Genomic DNA, 18,945 nt, shown 5'->3' on the forward strand with positions numbered 1-18,945 from the left:
TTATAATAAGCATGCACTAATTACGGCTGAACTGGTGGTGAGCGAATTGTGGTGCCCGTGACAGTGCAAAATCACATTCTATTGCAAAAATTATAACTTCCAATGCTTTCTCCATAGCAAAGAAGGGAAGCGAGCGAGTTTTGCCCAGTGTTCTGTTATTTTCTTAAATGAAAGCCATTGAGGGCATTGTTGCTATCCTGCCGCGAACGAGGACAGTTTGTGCTAAATATTGCCGCAAAATTTCTTGCGCAACTGGATGGGGCGCGGAGCCTTGCGTCAACCAAGCGCTGACAAAAAAAAAAGTCCAGATCACGGATATCTTGTCCGGCGAATAATTTGAAGAAATCGAAGCGCGCTGTATTGTTCTTGAAGACGCCAAACATTCATCGAGCCATGGCATTAAAAAGATAAAGAACATTTCCCGTACTGTTTACAGCCGTTTTTAACGCGCACTGAGACGGTGTCGGCATTCATTAGCGACCGCAGTATTGTTCTATGTTATTCTTACGAAAGAAAATATTGTTACCCATCTGAATGTAGCACGAAGCTCCGAAGAAAACCCATGCGGCTTTCTCAAAGAGTGAGAAAAAAAAAGTGGGCGGATTTCTCTATTTTGCGTGATTCCGCAGAACTGGTTTGTCGTATAATATTCTTAAAATAAGCAGTGCTGACAGGATGCTTTCCCATCTTATTTTTTCGATGACACCGTTTTTTCTTGCACACAGCGTGTCCTGGCGTGTGCATTTTAGTGTTTATCTATAATAGTAGCGAGCTGGCCCAATGGCCAAAGTTATCGCTTCAACAGAAATGGTGATTCTGCGATATCCCTGAAACAACGCTTCGGCGTAAGAAACCAACTGGCACGGACGAATTCAGAAGCGAAAGTGGCTCTGCCGAGGTGGCCGTATAGCCAACAGCACATGCCTATATCGTCTGTCCCCATTCTTGCCCGTGATGCAACTCATAAATCGTGACGTTGTTCCTGTGGGTTACACCGACTGTAAACTATTTCGAGGAATCGCTTATGTGTTTAGCCCCTGTTGGCGCCCTATATATGCTTGAACCATTTCTTGTCGAACCGATAACCATTATTATTATAATTCTCGCGGGCAACGAGGCGGCCCACGCCACGGCTCGAGGTCTCACACGCCGAGCCGCCGCTGATTATGTGGCCGCCTCCGCCCCCGAGAGCGGGGCATCGGATCTGCCGGATCGGGACATTGCAACAGAAACACAGCAACAAGAAACACACTGGGCGTGGGGCGATCGCCTAACCACGTTCAGAGACCTCACCCAACACTACAGACTCGAAAGACGCACATTCCCGCAACCGCACGATAAATTGAACAGGAACGAGGCCGTAACTTTACGCTTGCTCCAGACACACACCTACCCTAGCCCCGCTATCTTACACCACTGCTATGCGCGTTTATATCCAACAGACGCGTGTAAAACATGCGGACAGAGAGCAACGCTGCGACACATGCTCTGGGAATGTGCCGGTAACAACGGTAATCAAACCAGCTCCGTTCGCGACGCGTCCATAATTGCGGCCGTTGCCAGAGCAGGAGAAGGCTCGAGCTCGCTTCTTCCCGACGCCGCCCCGGATGCGGGAGTCGCCGGGGACCTTCTCCGTAGGCGTCGCCGCCACTGGGAGGCGGCTATCAAAAGTTCAGAGCTGGCAGACCAGCTCTGGGCCGTCTGGCTAGCCGAAGATGCCGCTCGAGTCCAAGGACTTCGAGCCGTCACCTGAGGCCAACACAGCAAGACCTGCCGGATTATTCTTAAGTTTCTTCTTCTTCTTTTTCTTCGGGTTCGGCTTCGGTGCAGACACATTCTAAGAATAGCGGTTCAGGTTCGGGCTAAGTTCCGGCTGGTATTCCGTTTCGGGTACGATTTTCCGTTAGGCTTAGGGTCCAGTTCGATAGCCTGGCCAGAAGTCATTTGGCGGGGATTGGCGGCGTTACACATGACGCACCGCATGACGCCCCGCTTCCCTGACTTCCACCGACCTCTAACTGCTCGGACGGTTGGTGTGTGAGTCTCTTATTGCCATTTGTGATGAATGAAATATACAGAATTGTGATATCCATTTTTGTTATGTGGTAATCTCGGCAATCCAATAGCCCTACGCAGCAATGCTATGCGTTCATACTACGACAACACAAAGGAAAAGGCCACGCCCGTGATAATGACGGGGGGCATTGAATTCTGGTGTTTTGCATGCCAAAATATGTTATCTGATTATGAGGCACGCTGAAGTGGTGGGCTACGGATTAATTTTGACCAGCTGGGGTTCTTTAACGTGCGCCCAATGCATGGTGCACGGACGTTTTTTGCATTTAACCCCCCATCGAAATGCGGCCTACGCAGCCGGGATTCGATCCCGCGACCTCGTGCTTAGCAGCGCAACACCATAGCCACTAAGCAACCACGGGGGGTCGACGGGGGACATTAACAGTGACATTTCTTATCTTGCAATCCTGCAAGTTTAGAGAAATCAAGAAGGAGGCATTGGGAGCAGAGCTTGCCGCTACAAACTCGAAACCAAGCTCAAGTGTTTGTGCGTATCGTGCCAATGCTTTAGCATAAGTAGACAACCACCTTAGATGGATTCTGCCGGATTTTTTTTCAGTTTCCGTAAAGGAGCCGCAAAAGCACAGCTCTGTCGCTTTGTAAAGGCAAGGAGTATATTATGCTCTGGCCGGATGTTTTATGACATTTTCCTATTTCATGAGGGCTCCGAAACCATAAAAACGCGAAAAGAGACATCCTGCACTTAGAGCGGAAGCTCGGAACGACGCAGAGCACGTATTGCTTCACGTGTGTGTTTCAGGGCACATTCTTTATGCGCAGCTCTTTGGCCAAATGTGCTTCCATTGAATTACAGAAGCCACGTCATTACCTGTTAGGCTGTGATTACAGCCCGCACATGCCTTCCATAATTCAACTCACCGAGCTGAAGGCTCCCGAGGGCCCGAGCTTCAAAAAGGACCCCTAAAAAGCAGCGGAGAGTGCAAACATCAGCGCACTACACATGCCCCAACGCCATAAATATGGAACCAGGACTGAAGATCCGGGGGGAGACTCCGAAGAAAGATAAACCATCATATTTCGTTTTTTGTATACGTGCTGCCATCTTTCGTGTGCGTGTAAGTCTTTGCTACAGCGTGCATTGGAAGAAGAGAATTATACCTGCATGCATGGAATTTAAAGGGAAGTCTTGTACCTGGTGCCAAAAAGATGTTCTGCGTCGAAAGGGCATCGCAGTCAAGTTTCTGGTAGCTCAAAAGAAAAAGGATAAGAGAGAAGGAGTCTGACACTCGTTCCTGCGTTCTTTAATGAATGAGACGGAAGAAGCGGCAACATTCTTTTCTTTTTAGTTCTCCCGTGACACGTACCTCGGAAGACGTGCCCAGGGATCAAAGACAAACAATGTCCGCCGATTGATGTTTCTGTGTTCAGGCGTGTGTGTTTGTGAACTCCGTGAGGTAAAAGGGGGAGGGTAGGAGAAGGCTTGTAGACGATTCGATGGCGACAATGAAAAAACGAGAGCCACCACCACGGATGGGGGCGGTGGCAAAGGCCTCAAGAAGAAGACAGCCGAAAAGTCAAGGCGCGAAATGAGCAGGGGTCGTAGAATAGATATATCGAGATGGGGGGGGGGGGGCATAACAGTATATATATATATATATATATATATATATATATATATATATATATATATATATATATATATATATATTGGTAATAATGGCATCCGAATCGATACATTGTTTCCCTCACTCATCTTTTCGAACCCGATCGCCTTTCTCTTCCGCAGATCAAAGACGCCGAGCACGTCGGCTTTGATTTATTCTCCTCGAGAGGGCTGAAGGAGCGAATCGGAAAGCTGCGAAAGAAAAAAAAAATTACACGGAAGCGCTGAGACAGATTTCTACTGGTAACAAGAGCGGAGCAAAGGCGCTCCTCGTTGCGTTTCCTCTATTTTCGTTGCACTTATTTTGTAGATCCGCAGGTGAGAAAGGAGGGAAAACGTTAGATTGCTCAGAAGTTGAGGGGAAGGATGCTCGTCATGCGCCCTGGCCCTGTTGGCTTTCCGCTGCTGCTACTGCTTCTGCCGGCCGAGCTAGCGCTGAAACGGCAGTTCTTGCTCGCGGAGCGGCAGTTCTCTGCTGCGCTGGCTTTTATCTATAGCACCCCCTGGCGCGCTTTTCAGGTGTTCGAAAGACGCATACGAAGAGAAAGAAAAGTTGCGAATGCAAGTACAATCTGGTAACTATAGCTCCTGTCATTACATGGCTGCAGCGGAGGGCACCCTTGGCTCCTCCGCTTCTTTCACCTGTCTGTTCGGTGGTGCTGGAGCGAGAACTAGAGGCAAGAAGACAACCAAAATAAGCGGTTACAAAAAAAAAATGAGGGTAAAGAAGCGGAAAGTGTGCCGGTGAAGACGGCGACGCGCAGTGGTTGTAGAAGGGAGAGAGAGAAGTTTCTCTTTTCTTTCTTTCTTCTTTCTTTTTTTTTTCTTTAGCTGCGATCGAGGACGAATGCCGGGCAGCCCCGTAGAGTAGCAGCAAAGGAGGCGGCGCACCACAGTCGTTTCAGACGAGACTTTCTTCGTGCTTTCGTGCCAATCACCGTGATTTTCACGGCTGAAACGAAATTAGGTCTCGGTTCCTCCGATTGACGCCGTACGCCATTGTTCGACTTCTGGAAACTGTGATATTTTACTTCTTTCATATTTATTTTTTCTCTCCTTTCCTTGGATCTTCGCGTTCCTCCCCCTAACTGTGTGGTGAGCTCTCTTCATCCCTCTCTTCTTTCCTGATTTCTGCCTGTTTTTCTCGTCTACCAGTCTTCGCGTCGGTATATCTGTGCCACGTGCTTATTTTTTACGATTCTTTCCAGGCGAGCTCTGATCCAAAACGAAGGTTTTGCTACGTCTTCAGTTTCTTCGTTCACGAAATTTCGCTGTGGCCTCAACATATCTCCCGCCTATCCCCTCTTCCCCACCGAAACGCACGGACGCACACTCTCCTGTACTCTGTACGACAACTGTAAAAGCTCAAAGAGCAGTGAGAAAATATTGATCCTCAGCGAAATCTTTGTTCCCGAGAAATACTACTTCGGCAATTGCGATATCATTCCGGCGTCCCTCACGCGGCAAATCGCTTTTCAACAACCGCGTTCGCAGCCAGCCACACTTTTTCTTTTTTCCTTTCGGTTTAATACTGTTTTATATTGCAATCTTCCGAATCAAATGGATAGGCGGGGAAGGCCAGACATATTGGAGAAATATCTTCGTGTCGGCTAAGCGTCGTACAGCAACTAACTTTTATTTCAGACCCTGCGTTCCCTGTAGGCCAAGCAAAACTTTGGTGAAACTTCGTTCCCAGCGAGCAAGCATTGGTCCTGGTCGCTAAAATTTTGGCGCCAAAGTTAGGAAATAGCACTGGTATGACTTTGGCTAGCTTTTAAATTGTTGCGATGGATTTTTTTTTAAATGTGTTATTTTGCGTGACCGGTGGTAGGTTGTGTGGAAAACTGCATCTTACTTCTGAATTCTTCCGGGCCCCATTTGTAGGCTTTCGTGTTACATAAAGATATAAATGCCGCTATACAACAGGGAAGCATACATACTACCTTAGAGTTCAGGTGTAAACTCCGTTAACGAATTTGCGGAGGAGATAACTACTAAATCAGGCACATTGTTCACGCAATCATCACGTTATTTTCTTTTATTCGTAAAAGGGAAGCGAGGCTTGGTAATAACAGTATATAAGGAAACGCATCCCTGCAAGTCAACTTTACTTTTAAGTGTGTAAGGATTTCTACGCCCACCCAACGAGAAACCCTGACCTTCCGTCAGTCTGTCACGTAGGACGAATCGCTATAAAGAAATTAATGTGTAAAACAAAATAAATTCGAAAGGAAAAACTTTGGCGGTGGTCAGTTTCCAACTTACTACCCCACGCTCAGAAGCCGAGTGTCTTACCCTCTGGGCTCTTGTCTCTTTCTTTTCGTTATTACCAATTACAGGGATCACAGAACAGAAATACATAAAAGTAGTAAGATGTTAAAAGCGTTCTGTCATGGAGAACGTAATTCTCAACAAATTTCATATTGAAAAGCCGTTATACATGAGTCAACCAGTCTGGCACAGGTATTTGTGGCTTTTGTTCTTCAACATATTTGTATTTGAAAGAAAACATTCACAGATATGCTGGGCTCTTGTCTCTCCTCAACTCATCTGGCCTAAGCATCCACGCTGGCAGAATGTGAATATATCTGTACCATATGAATGTGTCGTACCGGCGGTACAAAACAAATGTCAAATGAGAAGAGTTTCTGTGAAGAATTTGTTGAAAGATTTGGTGATGGTGGAATAAAATCCATCTTTAGGGCCACATGTAAAGCCAACATGGAGCATTGTAGACATCAGAAAAATTTCGACTTTGCCAAAATTTAAGGCCAGACGCGCCTCATCCTCGATGCGTTTTGGTGGTCGCGGGAAGCGCCTTCCGTCGGGGCATTCCTTTATAGACCGAGATGTTACCGATGACTGAAGGCACACGCGCTTCGCTTCGCGCAACACTTGCAGATAAGCAGTCAATGAACTGATAAGGATGTTAAGTAGTAATGAGGGGTTATATGTATCTCATCACTGTTGATAATGGTTCGACACGGACGGATATGTTCTGAAGAACGATAATGGCTTAAAATGATTGGAGCAATTCTTATAAGACTGATAAGGACCGATAAGGGTTGGCAAGTGTCGGATCAAATCGAATAAGGTTGATAAGGACCGATAATAGTTTATAGAGTCAGACCATGTCTGTTAATGTAAATAAGGGCAGATAAAGCTTGATAAAGATCATGTAGATCGCGATAAGGTTTATTAAGGCTGATAAGGGTTGGTAAGGGTCGGATCGAGCCCTATAAGATTGGTAACAACCGATGACGTTTGCTAAAGATGGGATCTAGTGCGATAAGGTTGGCAACATAAGGTTGATAAGTATTTATACTGGTCTCATCAAGTTTGATAACATTGATAATGACACTTATCTGCGTAAAGATGAGCAAGTTTCACAATTCTTCTGCATACTTAGACAACTCCAGTGGATTTTCTGCAGTAATTTTTGAATATGACTATTGCTTTAGTGTGTCCTTGATTTATGAGCAGCCTTCCAATTAGCAAATATGTAGCGCTTTGTTGTGAATCCCATAATTACGCAAAATCATCTTTTAACTGCTACAGACGCTTTTTCTTCTTTTCAAAGTATGCACTCAATATCTGCGAAGCTCAATTTCGATTATGTGCATTTCAAATAAAATCAAATCCAATTTGTTGAGGATCACACGTTTACTTATATCACGGCAATTGCTTCAAACATGCCAGGTTTGTGTTATTTGCAAACAAAAGTCAGATAATTTACTGTCACTCGTGCAATAAACCGGTTCCTGATAATTTCGCCTTCTTCTTTTACACAGTCTCTTCTGTATCACTGTTATGTTTCATACTGTTACAAGTCTTATTGCATTTGTCCTCAGCGAACACTCTTTTGCCGACAAGTTTGTATGCACGCGAACATATTCCTGAGTTGATCCTTGTAGTCTGAGCAGGTTAGCTGTAAAAAATCGAAAATAAATAAAAAAATTAACAGCGCTTCCGGAAACTCCTTGATGTTTTTGGAGCGTTCTTATTTCTTTCCATTGTTATATAGCGAGCCCGCCTTACTGCGATTCGCAGATGATCCCCCAGTGCTGACCCATCGGTTCGCCGAGCAAACAGTGGACCCTGGAGTCCCAGTGTCACTGAAGTGCACTGCTACTGGTGCGCCGCTCCCACAGATCACGTGGACACTGGATGGGGAAGCCGTGGCAGAGACCATGCGGCTGCGGATAGGGGACTTCGTAACCAACGATGGCCAGGTGCGTCCGGACGCACGTCACGAGAAAATAAAAAATATATATATAAGAAGAGCAGAGATGAGAGTGTGTGTGTGCGTGTGCGTGCGTGCGTGTGTGTGTGTGTGTGTGTGTGTGTGTGTGTGTGTGTGTGTGTGTGTGTGTGTGTGTGTGTGTGTGTGTGTGTGTGTGTGTGTGTGTGTGTGTGTGTGTGTGTGTGTGTGTGTGTGTGTGTGTGTGTGTGTGTGTGTGTATGTGTGTGTGTGTGTGTTTTTGTGTGTGTGTGTGTGTGTGTGTGTGTGTGTGTGTGTGTGTGTGTGTGTGTGTGTGTGTGTTACAGACCTTCAGAACATTAAAAGCGATGTTGGGCATAGCCCGAATAAACCTTTCCTTCGTCTCACCAAATCTGTGCAGTGAGGCGAAGGTTAGGGATCTTGTCAGCTAAAGAGTAACAAAACACGCCGTGGGCTCTATAGAGGGAGTGAAGGTGCGCCCATTGTGCCCAACCAATATTTCCTCGAGGCTCCCATTCAGCTGGTGTCGTGCGGTGTTCTATCGAAAGCGGACTTTGAAGGAGCCCTTTTTCTCATTCTCTCTGTATGATTGACGTACGCGACCCGTAGCTTTCACTGCACTTCTATACCACACAAGGGTCGTGATGACTGTGACATCGAGTCTTCCCCTCGTTGCCGTTGGCAATGTTCCGCGTGCAGTGTTATTTTTTCATTCTTCTCATGCCGTAACTCAAACCATCCCGTAAGTAGTCCTTGCTTTCTAATATATATGTATATATGTATATTCATATTTGTATCGCTCTACATTCTGTACTGCTGCCCGCGTTTACAGGTGAATAGCTTCGTGAACCTGACGGCGGCGACAACAGAAGACGGCGGCCGCTACCAATGCCACGCAAGCAACGACGCCGAAACGGTGTCGCATGGTGCGAGGCTGAACGTGCGAGGGCCACCTCTGGTGCGAGCCATGCGCAACGTTTCTGTGCTGGCCGGCCGCACATTGATGGTCCACTGCCCAGCCGCTGGTTACCCGCTCAGCCAGATCCTCTGGTACAAAGGTGAGCCAGCGATGAGCCACGGGGGAGAGAACGGGTGGGAGAGGGGAGGCTTAGCCGACTGGCTCGACGCAGCAACGTAACGCATTAAAATCGCGAGAAGAGAGCTATAAACTGATCTATCATTATGCGAGCCAAGTTTTCATTGGTACCGTGATACCTGGGTATCGAGAACTAAGGGAATGTGTTGAGCAGGTCATGGGATGCCTAGGTAGTTTATTAGAATAACACCATGGTTGCCAAGGGGAAAGAAACGGTTTCAAGGAAGAATGCAGATTATGAAGGCTTCTAGTATAGTGCGACTAATACGTGGATGCAGAGGAACAACTTGACACACACACTGAAACTATTTGTGGTGACACACAAACCAGCCAAAATCACAACCCTGACTGGCTGAAGATTAGGTGAAGTGACGAGATTTGAAATTTTGTAGCATAAAAGTGAAATCAGCTGCCGCAGATTACGGGTAACTAGAGGTCCTTGGCAGAGGCTTGTCCTTATGAGGCGGACATACTATAATAATAAACATAGGCTCATGGTACTATTAAATTTATATGTGGTTTTCAATTGGTGGTTGATCCACAGGCAAAATTTGAACGCGTTCGGTATCTGCAAGACACCATGAGACAACAATCCACTTCCCACTCGCTTAGCTAGCACGGAGGTGCTGGTGTGCTTTCTCACCACTGGACCGTTCTCGCTAAAGTGACTATAACGTGAAATTGCTTGTCGATGCATTTCTGGCATGGCGCCGCCCAGTGTTTCCGCGTCCGTTTCAAACAGCACAAACACGCTGCTACAATGAGAACAATAAGCATCGTGTGGCATATACGCTTGTATACATCTGTCGCTACAGACTATATTTGTAGGGATAAAAATGTGATCTCTATGCAACCCAACTTTACATGCAGAGTTCACAGCAGGACAGGTCAGGGCCGTTTTACACGACCTCAACCGAAGATCTGCCCCTGGTCCCGACAGTATTACAAACAAGATGCTTCGCAATTTGGATGACGACTCCATAGAGTACTTTACACAACTACTTAGTGAAATCTGGAAGAGCGGTGACGTTCCTGGCGAATGGAAGACGGCCCACGCCATTTCAATCCGAAAACCGTGCAGGCCCTCAGGCCTCGAGAATCTATGACCGATCTCACTTACATCGTGCGTGGGCAAGGTTGCCGCACATGCGACACTGAATCGATTATGTCGGTACCTGGAAGAGCACGAGGTTTACTCTCACACGATGATCGGCTTCAGACCTGGTCTATCTACACAAGATGCCGTGCTACTACTCAAGAATCAAATATACAGCCACAAGACTAGAAACACGAGAGCAATACTAAGACTAGACATGGAGAAAGCCTTTGATAATAACCTACATACGTTTATACTCAAAACCATTTCGAACCTCGGTCTGGGCAGTCACTTTCATCAATATGTCGAAGCCTTTCTCAGTGGAAGGATGGCTGCACTTAAGGCTGGGAACCTAACATCACATACAATGAAGCTAGGTAACCGAGGCATGCCCCAAAGAGTGGTAATCTCGTCCACTATTTTCAATATCTCCATGACAGGTCTCGCCAGAAGATTCGAAGACACCGAAGACATAGAATACACCATTTACGCGGATCACGTCACGATATGGTGTACTGGAGGCAGCGACGGAGAACTATAACAAAGATTATAAGATGACGTAAACGTCATTTAAGAGTACCTCATGCTAATGGTACTCCAATGCTCACCCAAGAAATCGGAGCTTTTACTACACCAACCTAAGAGACGAGGCCGCAAAACAAGGGGTGGCTTCCTCCTGGGGAGAATGACATAACGCTCTATACCAGGAGCGCAAGCGACATCCTAAGGATGGACCCTATCCGGGTCCTGGGCTTGGTGATAGAAGCCAACGGGTACAATAACGAAACGATTCTACCTATCGATAAAAAAGTGGACAACGCAATCAAGCTCATCAAAAGAGTAACTAACCGCCTACATGGGCTTGGGGAAGACAGTCATTAGACTAGCTCACGCCTTTGTGCTATGTCACTTCGCCAACGTTGCATCCATCAACGAGTGGCAGAGATCCGAAAGAGACAAACTCAATGCATATTTAAGGAAGGTAATCAAGGTAGCTCGTGGGCTACCTATGTCCATGGAAACTGAAAGACTCATGCAACTAAGGCTGTACAATACACTGGAGGAAATAGCCGAGGCACAAGAAAGAGCCCAGTTCATTAGACTTTCCGTCAGGTGATCAGGAAGACACATCCTCAAACGGATTGGTATACCAATTACAGCACTACATAATAACCATAACGAAATTCCCAAATACCTGCGGAAGAATATCCCAGTCATGCCTGTTCCAAGGAATGTTCACCCCATTCATAATGTGGGCGGAAGGCAAGCCAGAGCCAAAGCCGTCCTAGAGAAAGCTAAATATAAGGCTTAAGAATGCTCGTTAGTCGACGCACTTTTCATGTCAAATAGACGAGCCTTCACAGCGGTCCTTCTGAACGGCACATGTGAAGTCGTCAACTCGGCTTCCACGTACACGACACAACCAGATATTGCAGAACAGGTAGCCATCGCATTAGTACTTTTACACCCAAAGAGATCCAGGATCCGCAGCGATTCTAGGGCAGTCGCCCGAAAATTTACCAAAGGAGTCATATCGAGACAGGTCCTGGCAATTCTTGACGGAAAGGTCGTCAAACCCCACGCGATCATCTTGTTCCCTGCTCATATGGGAGAAGTCACCGGTGCTCCCGCAAACCTCAACGAATCTGCCCACAATGCTGCATGAGGACTTGCCAACCATGCAGCCACAAGGCAAGAAGATTCTGAGGTGCCAGATCGCAGGGACCACCTCCTCACGCACAATGAGCTTGGTTTTACAACGTACAACCAAGCACTTTTACCCAGGACGCAGGGTCTTTCCCCCTCCGCACAGTAAAGTAAATACAGCTCATGAAGGCCATTACGCTAAGGCTCTTGTAAACAAGAACCTATCCGAACCCGCTTCTAATCAACAAGATCTATCCAGAGTTCTCTACACCTAGAGCATGCGATAAATGTAACGACACCATAGATCTTAGTCATATGCTCTGGCGTTGCTCCGCGTTACGCAGCGACAAGGACAACACTGAAGAGAGGTGGGACGCAGCTCTACGCAGTCTCACATTCGAAAAACAGCTATGGGCAGCCCAATGGGCCCGCAAAGTTGCCGAAAGGCCTTTTGGTCCAAACGTGGGAGCGACCCACTTCGGGCTAGGAAACTAGCGCGACCTAATGGACTACAATAAAGTTTTTCCATCCACCCGTCCATCCATGGAGCGTTAAACGGTTGCAGCGATGGTGCGAAGAGGTCGAAGATACACTCCATATGTTAGTTTTTTTCAGCTCGCACGCACGTTCTCGAATTCATGCTCAGCGGAGCCATCAGAGACGCGCGGTGCTTCATGAAGCAAATGTTATACAACACAAACATTTGTCCATGAATATTTGGTGTTGAAATCTATGCATTTGGGATCCAGCACGCTTTTTGACGCACTCACATACCTGAGGACTATTAGAAACCTCCGCGGCTTTATTTACCTCTAAATATGAGCTTCACATGTGCGTACAATACTCACGGTGCTGTATAACACACGGCTTCAACTTCTTTTGTGGTTCAAGATATTCTTAGGATCAACCGGATTACGTTTTTTCATCTAGAACCTTGACCAGAAGATATGGGCGCCTATATCCTTTTTTTCAATGAATTCTAAGAATGAGCGCCATTAATTTAGCTTCAAGAAGCAAGTAGCTTCGGAGAGAATATTGCCAAATTGCTTTTTTTCGTGGATGCCTACGCACAAAAAAAAGTTCGAATGTATTATTGCATTCCCTCTGAATTAATATACTTTTTATTCTTTTTCACAACGTTTTACACAACTATGCAGTTTTCATTTCAAAGAAAAGTTATTATTGAAATGCTTTTTTTGAAGCCAATATTCGTCGATGCGAGGGCGGTCTTCACCGTTCCTCATATGTTCGCCGCAGCAGCCGTGAACACCAGAAGGTGGGGAGAAAGCGGACGGGAGATGGGGAGTACTGGATAGGAAGCCTTTCGCCGCGCCAAACTTTTGATGAAAGCGGTCGCGGGCCGGCGATTGATGCCAAGGACAGACGTCGCCATCGATGCTCGCTCGACGGGTCACGAAAGGCTAAAAGAGAGAGAGAGAGAGAGAGAGCGCCAAGTCGCTGCTGCCGCGTACAATTTCGTCAGGCGATGCGAGCCCGTCCGCGAAGACTGCGTGCGCGAGTGCTCGCGCACGTATGTGTCTGTATGCGCGTGTGTGCCACGTAGCGCTTGTTGGCGAGTGATGAAGAAATAGGCGAGCGTGAGTGTTTGTGTCAGCAGAATCGCAAAGGAGGGTGAGGGGTCAGACGTGTGAAGGAGTGTGGGAGTCGGAGTAAGGAGAGGAGATGGAAGAGTAGGCAAGGTGAAAGGGTTGTGGGAGTCTGTGGGCTAGGAGGGGCAGAGGGGGGTGGAGTAGGAGGGGATGGGGGGATTGGATTCCACGCGGTATGGCGCCCATGCCACTCGTATTGACGCTGCCATAGCAGCTCAGGAAAGAGGCGGCGGCGTCGCCTTTCAAACGCGACCTCATAAGAGGCGCGCTACCGCCAATACGATCGATGGAAAACTTATGAGCACGCACTCGCGGCACCGTAGCGAGAACTTTATGCGCGCGCGGTTGCGCTGGCGGCGGGGGGAGGGGGGGAGGGTCGCGTACGTATATGGCTTCGAGGGCGTAGAACGAAACCGTCCAGTGGGCGTGCGCGTCTCCTTATTGCTTCCGATCTGCGTGAAACGTGCAAGAGCGTTCTGGCCGGACGCCCTTCTGAGGGCTAAATGAGCTCCTGTCCCCTCTCCGCCCACTCACCACTTTGATCTCCCGTTATTTTATTTTTTTAATTCGTTTGTTTTCTACGGGGTCTCCCTTCCAGCTGGCGACCATTGGAGCGCGGCGCTGAGTGACCTGGCAGAAATTGGGAGCAAACAGGTTCGGGTCGCGCCTCTAGAGAAGCCGTGTTCTCCTGAAATCTCACTTTTTTTCGAGCATAGGTAGCTCGAGTGCCGCGAGAAATTAGAAAGTGTTTATGTTTATTTCCCATGCTTGAAGTCCCCTGAGCTCTGCCGGCACCCAATCCCTAAAGCGCTAATATATTTAATGCCGTCGTGTGTGCGCCTCAAATACCAGAAATGCGTGAGCCGTGGAGCATTTCTATCTTTTTGACAACTTACATGCTGTTTTGTAACGAATTATTGTTTATAAAAAGCTTAAGTAGTGCAGCTGCTCATATGTAATAGTGAGCCGTAGTAGGCGACCAATACTAGTGTTCATCTTATTGCAGCCTACCGGAGGTAACCGCAAGAAGAGAAGTTTAGTTGGGGAAGATTTTCGAAGCTGGTTTTGGCTGGAGCGTGCTGACATCTCTTGCAGAGAAAGGCCACGCAATCAGAGTCTGGAAGCAAAGGGGGCTAGCGATTGTCAAATGTAAATATTGAGCGGGCTATTTTGCAAGAAACGACCGCATATGTTTTTTTTATTATTATTGAGCAGGACATTTTTCTTTTGCCTTTGGGTCTCACTACCCTACGCGCACACAAAGATTTTCGCAAATGAAAACATTTCCTTTATTTTGTTTAGCCGATGCGAGTGCGCTTCAGGGCATGAACTAGTCTAATATGTATGGCTATCATTTTAAAATTTGGTAACTCTCATTCGATGCGTTGTAGTGTGACTATGTCACGCGGCTTCTCTGCGTGAGAAGTTGAATGACGCACTGCGTCTCATCTTATAGTTCACGCTGAAGTACACCCATGATAAGTATGAGAAGAAACACCTAAATTTGGATTAATGAGGATGTAGCCGCGTGATGCCTAACATGGATGTGTTCCACAAGGCACAAAGTCTTACATATACAGATCAAATACACACCGACCCGTCTTGAGTAATCGTTTGTAAAAAACATTTTCCGTGTTCCCTCTTATACATATTAGTCGCTTAGATTATGAAAGGTAAAGGTTTACAATACGTCCAGCTAAATCGATAAATAAGCGACATAGTTGCTTTTACTTTAAACATGAAGCTACAAAAGCTGATGGTCAGTTTTCTGTCCCAGTTCAAATATCCTTCTTGCGTATTCAGAATTTATTTGCGGAAGTTCATCTCTCAGTCCTTACAATGTCTACACACCGCGTAGGCAATAAGAAGGGTAGCATCTACTGCCCTTCGTAATTAATATATTTTGTTTTTGGTCGACCACACAACTTTCTTTTGCGCGAACCTATGCTCGATATCTGCATCCTGGTGTCACTGGCCTCGATTACTTTCACCAGCATTCGTTGTTTTCTTCCGGGCAGCTTCTAGTCTTCCCTTTTGCTTTCCAATTTCACCACAGAAGCGCAGCTGCTATTATCGAGCAGCAAGGATAACTGCACACGGGCAAAAAAATGAAAATCTGCGCCCGATAGTTGAAACGGTGCCTGACAACAGCATTCATTCTTTCTAGTAGCTACCATCCTATTTCCGTGCGAGCTTCGAGAGCTTGTGGTTCCACGTTCTACTGGAGTCTGGGATCCTTCTATACGCAGTTCATCTCGATATGTGCCCACTCCGTATCTCGAATGGGGACTCTAAAGAATTCGAGGTTTCAAGCTCCTATTAAGGATCACAAGCTTTTTTTATAGCTCGCCCATAGGCACGTGATGGAGCATATCATCACCCTCCTATAGAAGCCCGCATTAAAAAAAAATACGGCATAACTCCTCTCTCGATGGCTGTGGACGGTAATGCTGATAACAATCCAACAATGTACGTAGCAAGAGACCATATTCCTGAAGTCACGTTTATTTGTCACGTGCAGTGGTAATGTTTGGATTTTCTTTGCTTCGGCTATATGCCACATACTCCGATATCATCCCACCTTGCACTCGCTATAGCAAGGTGGGATACAGTCGTCGGCGTCATACGACGACTGTATGACTATGGAATGAAGATGAAGGAATGATATCGATGGAATGACAAAGGCACCACGACAGGTTCCTTGCGGTGAGCACATGCTCAAAATCTATAGCAGGTTCGGTGGCCCTATTACACACATAGGGCACATGCAATGTACGCATCAAGATCTCTATACAGCCTTTCAACCACGGTGCACGTTAATCACTCTTTGTCATGTGCTATTTCAGCTAATGGGCACTACCCCTTTTTCGGTAAGTCTTCCTCCCCCAGGAAAAAGCTTCTCCCTCCAAATGATCCACGACTATGTTATACGTTCTTGAAATCAACCATGTCGTGCCTTGCTATCTGATATGGTTTCACTGGCGAGTTCGCTATGAACCACAGCCGGCCGGTCAGGATATTGGTACTTTCGTGCACCATGTTGAAAACTGATCTCAAGAACTTTTGTGGCCTCTTCCATGAAAGACTGCAGTTCTGTCCAGGAACTTTCAACCGACACTCTTTTAGCGTTGGGCCCTGCCTCAATATGCATACATAATTTACAAGTGCGACGCCATGTAGCCTTTCTAATATCGAAGAGTACAAACAAACTGACTTTCATCTATCTTGATTAAGTTTAGAACTTGAAACCCTTGCGCATTCTGCAGACATGCCTAGGAATATAGCAAGACTATCTTTATCTCTACAATAAATAGTCACATCATAAGCGTAAGCTGCGATTTTAACCAAGAAGTTATATACTTAGTATTTGTAGCAGTAACGCACTTTTCTGTTCTTGAATTAAGACGCTATTGGTTGGAGCAAAAAGCAATGGGGAAAGCGGAAAGCTATGCCCCATACCTCGCGAAACCTGGAAAGACTGGTCTACTTTCTGATTCTTAGTTCCCCACCCACCATTCCTATAGCGCTCCATTATGAAATACACTAATTGGACCGAGACCCAAATGCTACCAAAGCTGCAAATCCATACGTACGTACGTACGTACGTATGTATGTATGTATGTATGTATGTATGTATGTATGTATGTATGTATGTATGTATGTATGTATGTATGTATGTATGTAGGTAGGTAGGTAGGTAGGTAGGTAGGTAGGTACGTAGGTAGGTAGGTATGTATGTATGTATGTATGTATGTATGTATGTATGTATGTATGTATGTATGTATGTACGTATGTATGTATGTATGTATGTATGTATGTATGTATGTATGTATGTATGTATGTATGTATGTACGTATGTACGTATGTACGTATGTATGTATGTATGTATGTATGTATGTATGTATGTATGTATGTATGCGTTAATAAAAGCTTATTGCTTCAAGCACGAATTAAATCCAAAGTTCTAGCGCAGCTCTGCCCGGATCTCGCAACAGCGCGATCCACGCATATACGAAAGCTGCCGCCCGCCTACAGGCCATCCACATTTCAAGAATGAACGTGATCTGTTGGAGAGGAGATTCAACACAAGCGGATCGTATAGACACTCCTTGCTTGCATACGTGGTGAGACGAGCCTCGTGGCCCAACTCTAATGTGCCAGGACGGCTTAAGCCTCGTCAACCCCTGATGACGACAATCAAGAGGGGAGAAGCATGTGCTTTAAAAAATACGTTTAACAACAGATCAATTCAATGCATTTTATGTGCAAGGTCTGAAAGATACGACTACTTAATATGAAGCTTAATTCTGGCCTGACACTGCTACTATTATTCTCAATAAAGACAATATAATCACCTGCCGTCCGTAGTTGCTTAGCGGCTATGATATTGGGCTGATAAGCACGACGTCACGGGATCAAGTCCCGGACCCGGCGGCCACACTTCAATAGGGGCGAAATGCGAAAACTCCCGTGTACTTAGATTTTGGTGCACGTTAAAGAACCCAAGGTGGTCCAAATTATTCCGGAGTCCCTCATTATGGCGTGCCTCATAATCGGATCGTGGTTTCGCAAGTAAAACCCCATAATAGAGAGTTTCAGCCCAGCGGGTTTACGGCCAGCGGAGCGGAGCGGGCGAGCGGAGACATGACTGCGCATGCGCACAACGCTGACGCTGCCAGCGGTTTTACGGAGCAGCGTTTACGCCCGCTGGAAAGCACTCCCCAGCGGAGGGTATACGCAGCGCGCGAGCGTGCGTAAGCGTGCGCGGGCGTGTATGGGAAATGAAAGATGGTAGCCGCGAACATGAACGCCGGCATTTCTGCATCGACGACGGCGACTGCGGCGCTGACCCGTACATTAGTACTCATTATATTATTAACAAATAATGTACTGAGAACATGTAATATATCTTTATTCAACATTTCTTGCATTATAAAAGCAAGCGTAATTCAAATTCATTTCTCAGTAACTCCTATTCGGACCACTAGGTGGGGAAGCAGAGCGCCCCGCTCTCTCCGCTCGAACGGGTGAGTGATCCGCCGGGCTAAAATTCTTTTTTCGCGAGCCGCTCCGCTGGAGACCGCGAGCGGAGCGAAAAGTAAACCCGCTGAGCTAAAACTCTCTAATATTTTTAACGCGACAGCGTTAAGGAGCTCGTGTCGCAGAAAAGCCGGTGTCGTCGGAGTCGGTGTCCGCGGCGTTGGCCGTGAGCGATAAATCCCGGCAGGCACTTCATGAATAAAAAACAACTTGCAAGATGGGCTGGGTGGGAATCGAACCAGGGTCTCCGGAGTGTGAGACGGAGACGCTACCACTCAGCCACGAATTTTTTTTTTATTTCCAATGTGACAACACAAAACAGAGAAACCAACACAAAAATGTTAAAAGCGCCAACCAGTAGCTTGTTGACGTGACATTGCTGAAAACGTTTTAATGACACTAGGTCATTAAGTACAGGATACCATGTTGGCTGTTCGTCCTGGGACTGGTACACATCTCGGATATAGGCAATGCTTTCAATGAAGTTTTCTTTTACCGATCTTACAATAGGATCTGCATGTCTGACAGCCATTC

General features: G+C 46.6%; 1 protein-coding gene across 2 annotated transcripts in view; it reads left to right on the forward strand.

The window, feature by feature from the left end:
* LOC142579398 (cell adhesion molecule Dscam1-like) overlaps positions 1 to 18,945 on the forward strand; it is a 377,301-nt gene that overhangs the window by 277,206 nt on the left and 81,150 nt on the right. For both annotated transcript variants that reach the window (XM_075689534.1, XM_075689535.1), the window contains exons 7-8: positions 7,751 to 7,932; positions 8,755 to 8,980. In XM_075689534.1, the coding sequence (XP_075545649.1) occupies positions 7,751 to 7,932; positions 8,755 to 8,980 (408 nt within the window). The remainder of the gene's footprint in view (positions 1 to 7,750; positions 7,933 to 8,754; positions 8,981 to 18,945) is intronic.

Source organism: Dermacentor variabilis, chromosome 4, assembly GCF_050947875.1.
Source record: "Dermacentor variabilis isolate Ectoservices chromosome 4, ASM5094787v1, whole genome shotgun sequence".
In the NCBI taxonomy this organism is placed as follows: domain Eukaryota; kingdom Metazoa; phylum Arthropoda; class Arachnida; order Ixodida; family Ixodidae; genus Dermacentor; species Dermacentor variabilis.